At 48.4% G+C, this 5,000-nt stretch overlaps 2 protein-coding genes across 8 annotated transcripts in view; one reads left to right on the forward strand and one right to left on the reverse strand.

Annotated features, from left to right (window-relative positions):
* Positions 1-5,000, reverse strand: part of LOC144515696 (SPRY domain-containing SOCS box protein 4-like) — a 188,602-nt gene that overhangs the window by 116,499 nt on the left and 67,103 nt on the right. The gene's annotated exons all lie outside the window — the stretch shown is intronic.
* dbt (dihydrolipoamide branched chain transacylase E2) overlaps positions 1-5,000 on the forward strand; it is a 15,867-nt gene that overhangs the window by 4,744 nt on the left and 6,123 nt on the right. For both annotated transcript variants that reach the window (XM_078246735.1, XM_078246736.1), the window contains exons 5-7: positions 630-757; positions 1,153-1,390; positions 3,239-3,405. In XM_078246735.1, coding sequence (XP_078102861.1) covers positions 630-757; positions 1,153-1,390; positions 3,239-3,405 — 533 coding nt within the window. The remainder of the gene's footprint in view (positions 1-629; positions 758-1,152; positions 1,391-3,238; positions 3,406-5,000) is intronic.

Below are 5,000 nucleotides of genomic sequence, written 5' to 3' on the forward strand. Positions count from 1 at the left end.
CTGTCTAAAGTTAGGACTACACACCTGAGACAGGTAGATCTGTCTAAAGTTAGGACTACACACACCTGAGACAGGTAGATCTGTCTAAAGTTAGGACTACACACACCTGAGACAGGTAGCTCTGTCTAAAGTTAGGACTACACACACCTGAGACAGGTAGATCTGTCTAAAGTTAGGACTACACACCTGATCCGGTCAGTCTGGCTGACTGTGTCACTACCATTTTATTTCACGCTCACTACCAACCCTTTTTTTAACGGTGGCTACCGGCAACGTGATCCTCACCTGTCTCACCTCACCTGTCTCGGGTGATCCTCACCTGTCTCACCTCACCTGTCTCAGGTGAGGTGAGACCTGGATCACCTGGAAGCGACTGTCCTGCTCTGTTTTCAGACATGTGACCTAACCACTGACACTTGCCCTGTTCATGGTCTCACGGTGATGCATGAAACCGATAATGATGGATTTATATTTGGTACCCTAAACGTATTTGGCCCCAGCTGGGCAGGTCTAGAGCCGCCACAGCTTCAGGGTCTCTGCTTGTTGTTGAATGTGTAATCTGTGAGTGTCTGCAGGTGAAGACTGTTGTCTCTGCTTGTTGTCTAATGTGTTGTGGTGGTGTTGGTCAGCGGTGATCCCGGAGGAGGACGTGGTGGAGACGCCTGCCATGGCTCGAGAAGAACACACCCACCAGGAGATCAAAGGTCTGAAGACGCAGGCCACGCCCGCCGTCAGACGCCTCGCCATCGAGAACAATGTGAGTCTCCGTCTAGTCTCAAAGGAAACGAAAACTGTGGAGCCAATATGCAAACATTTCTGATTTGAAGCTGACGTAAGAAGTGAGCTGTATATGAGGCAAACGGGCTCTCTGACACTGATGAGATTTACTCCTTAGGGATTGAACTATTGAATGACGAGGCATTTTTCAATACTCGATGCTAAAGAGACAATTCGGTCGGTGCCTAAAAAGTACTCAGCCCATCTTCTAACCAAAGATAATACAGCGTCTGTGTTAATCTCACTGCTTTAACCCAAACACAGCGGCTCTCATTAGTCTCACAGGGAGCTGTGTCCATGCTGGCACACTGTGGTGAAAAGACAGGACACTTTGTGTGTCTACCTGAGGATTATAACGTTTCCTCTGCCCCTCAGATTAAACTCAGCGAGGTTGTGGGGACGGGGAGAGACGGACGCATCCTGAAGGAAGACATCCTGAACTTCCTGGCGAAGCAGACGGGCGCCATCATCCCTCCGACTCTGTTCCAGGAGATCCAGACTCCGCCTCCGGCCACCGCCGCCCAGCCCGCTAGCACCGCGGCCGCCGCCAAACCTCCGCCCGCCACACCCAGACCCGTCTTCACCGGGAAGGACGTCACCGAGCCGCTCAAAGGTACGCTGCAGTAAAACACCAACACGGCCGATTTGAGCTGAGCAACCTGATCAAGAAATAAAAAACAGGATGGACAGGTTTTATTAACAACCAGGGATGCACTGAATCCAGATTTTTGGGGTTCTGCTGAATCCTGAACCCCCTGGTTGAGGTTCTGCTGAGTCCTGAACCCCCTGGTTGAGGTTCTGCTGAGTCCTCGTCCCGTCCTCAGTCCATGAACACAGTCAACACATTAATGAAGTAAACAGTGACTGTCCTTCCTTTGCCGTACCTGAAGTTGCTGCATTCTGGCTGCTGTCTGTAGATTCCTTCATGCTCAGCTCGTATTCTTCCAGATGTTTCATACCAGATGTTGTAACAGCGGTGATGTTGTGTATTGTTTAGGGTCCTCGCCACCACCAGACTAATCAGCATTGCAGATTGAACATGTAGCTGGACTTGAATGGCCTTCTTTTGACTGAAAGTACTGCCAAACAACACTTTTTCTGCTCACCAGTTCCATTTCCACTTCCTCTCAGCCTGCTGCATTGAAGCTCCACCTACGTAAACACCTTCCTGTAATCAACGGCGCCGTCATCACGGCGACCAGCGTAGCGCGGAGTGACAGCGTAGGGTTCAGCAGAAACCCAACCCCGTCAAAAAGCCCAATATTCAGCCCAATCAGAAAAACTGATCTGTGAGTTTAGTTCTACAGCGTTCCCCTGTGTTAGCATGGAGCTACATGTAGTTGGGAAGTCTGAAGTTTGGGCTCACAGGTTTCTTGAAGGCAACAAAAACGTCGACAAAAAGCGACAAAAACACTGAGAAAAGTGAAAATAAAAAGCCTGTTTTGAACTCTATCCTCATGCTTAGTTTTTTAATTTAAATTGTACAGTGTTCCTGCTCAGCTTTACGTCCTACGTAGAAGAAGGTATCTGCAGGTCAGACAGTTGGATGACCTTTATTAATCCCAAACATACTGTAGTATAGGCTAGCTATATATATATATATATATATATATATATATATATATATATATATATATATATATATATATATATATATATATATATATATATATATATATATATATATATATAAAAAAAACACAGTCAAATGTGTATACTTTCAAATGAGGCTATGTTTAGACGGAAACGATCTGAAGAGAAAGCGCAAAAGTGGCGTTGGGTTCTCACTCTTTATTCTGCGTTCACGCACACAGAGACACACACACGCACACACAGAGACACACACACGCACACACAGAGACACACACACGCACACAGAGACAGACACACAGAGACAGACACACACACACACGAGACAGACACACACACACACAGAGACACACACAGACACAGACACACACACAGAGACACACACAGACACACACACACACACACGAGACACACACACACACACACAGAGACACACACACACAGAGACACACACACACAGAGACACACACACACACACACACACAGAGACAGACACACACACACAGAGACACACACAGAGACAGACACACACACACAGAGACACACACGAGACAGACACACACACGAGACAGCACACACACAGAGACACACACACGCACACAGAGACAGAGTGTGTTTTCCCCTTCAGACGAGAACACAGTGGAGTGTTTTTAAGAGTCCCTCTCTGGAGGCTGGTTTCACGTTTTTACGTCTTTAAGCCCCAAAAAACGCCGTCGCCGTCTAAACGAAAGGCACATCTGATCAAATATTTAGTCGTTTTCACCCGCGAGAGTATTGCTGTAAACAAGGTGTGTGTGTGTGTGTGCGTGTGTGTGTGTGCGTGTGTGTGTGTGTGTGTGTGTGTGCGTGTGTGCGTGTGTGTGTTCTGCAGGTTTCCACAAAGCGATGGTGCGGACGATGACTGCTGCTCTGAAGATTCCTCACTTTGGTTACTGTGACGAGGTGGACCTGAGCCGCCTGGTGTCTCTGAGATCTGAGCTCCGCTCCATCGCTGAGGCTCGGGGGGTCAGACTCAGCTACATGCCCTTCTTCATCAAGGTTGCTACGCACACTCATCCTCATCCTCACGCTCATCCTCACGCTCATCCTCACGCTCATCCTCACGCTCATCCCCACGCTCATCCTCATCCTCACGCTCATCCTCACACTCATCCTCATCCTCACGCTCATCCTCACGCTCATCCTCATCCTCACGCTCATCCCCACGCTCATCCCCACGCTCATCCCCACGCTCATCCCCACGCTTATCCCCACGCTCATCCTCACCCTCATCCCTCGCGCTCATCCTCACGCTCATCCTCACGCTCATCCCCACGCTCATCCTCACCCTCACGCTCACCCTCACGCTCATCCTCATCACGCTCATCCTCACGCTCATCCTCACCCTCACGCTCATCCTCACGCTCATCCTCACGCTCATCCTCACGCTCATCCTCACGCTCACGCTCATCCTCACGCTCCTCCTCACCCTCACGCTCATCCTCACGCTCATCCTCACGCTCGCGCTCATCCTCACGCTCATCCTCATCCTCACGCTCATCCTCACGCTCATCCTCACCCTCACGCTCATCCTCACGCTCATCCTAATTAAGCTGTTTTTAGCTGCACTAAATGTACGTTTCATAGTCATTACGGTTAGGGTTTTACAGCACTTTCAAAATAAGAGCAGAATAAGCTTGAGCATGTCCATTCCTATTAGAGTGGTCATCGAGCCCGTCAGCTAACCTTTCATGTTGTTCTCAGACTAACGACACATGGAGGTGTGTTTGTGTGAAGGCTTTTCTGAAGCAGCTGGAGGAAGACCTTCAGAAATGTCACCAGATGAGGTCATCAGATCACACGGGGGACAAGCTCACGTTAACACACACACACACACCTACATTATCAGCTGTTTTACATTTAAAATGTTCAGTGCCTTATCACGCTGATGGGACCGAGCCCGACCAGAACCCCAACATCATTTCTAAATATCTGTCCCAACCCGTACCGTCAGGTCCCGACAGGCTCGACTCCGGTATCCATCCTCTAATTCCTATGGCGGGCCAAAACAAAGAGAGCATGGGCCAAACTCGGCCCGCGGGCCCCACATTGGGCATCCTTGCTTTACAGCGACCAGCAGGTATCCAAAGTGCTCAGCATCAAGGAACAACATGAACAACATTACGTACAATAAACAGAATCAAACATGACACACAGCATTGAAGCAGGAGGAAGAGGAAAAGGTCCCAGCGCTGACGGGAGGTTAGATTTAGAAGATCTTCTGTTATTGGGTGAACGTCTGTCATATTATTTCAACAGAAACCAATGACTCCCCTCTCAGCATCATGACCTTCAGCTGCTGGATGGTGCCAGATTTTCCCTTTGACTTTACTGCCACGTAGTGATATGAGGCAGTGGCACCGATGGCTGGAAAATAGAAACAGGCTTTTAAACACTGAATAGGAAATGTCATGCAAGGTACATGATTTTTTATTGGTAAACATTTTCAACACTGAAAATATCTTATGTAAAAGCCACAGTTGGGTCCTGCTATAAAATACTGTATCCAAATCAAAATATTTTGGATATATTACCTTACATTTTAGCTGACAGGCTACGCATTTGGCCCTCTGTTGACATCCTTAGTCCTCAAT

This window comes from Sander vitreus, chromosome 3, assembly GCF_031162955.1.
Source record: "Sander vitreus isolate 19-12246 chromosome 3, sanVit1, whole genome shotgun sequence".
NCBI classification, from domain to species: Eukaryota; Metazoa; Chordata; class Actinopteri; order Perciformes; family Percidae; genus Sander; species Sander vitreus.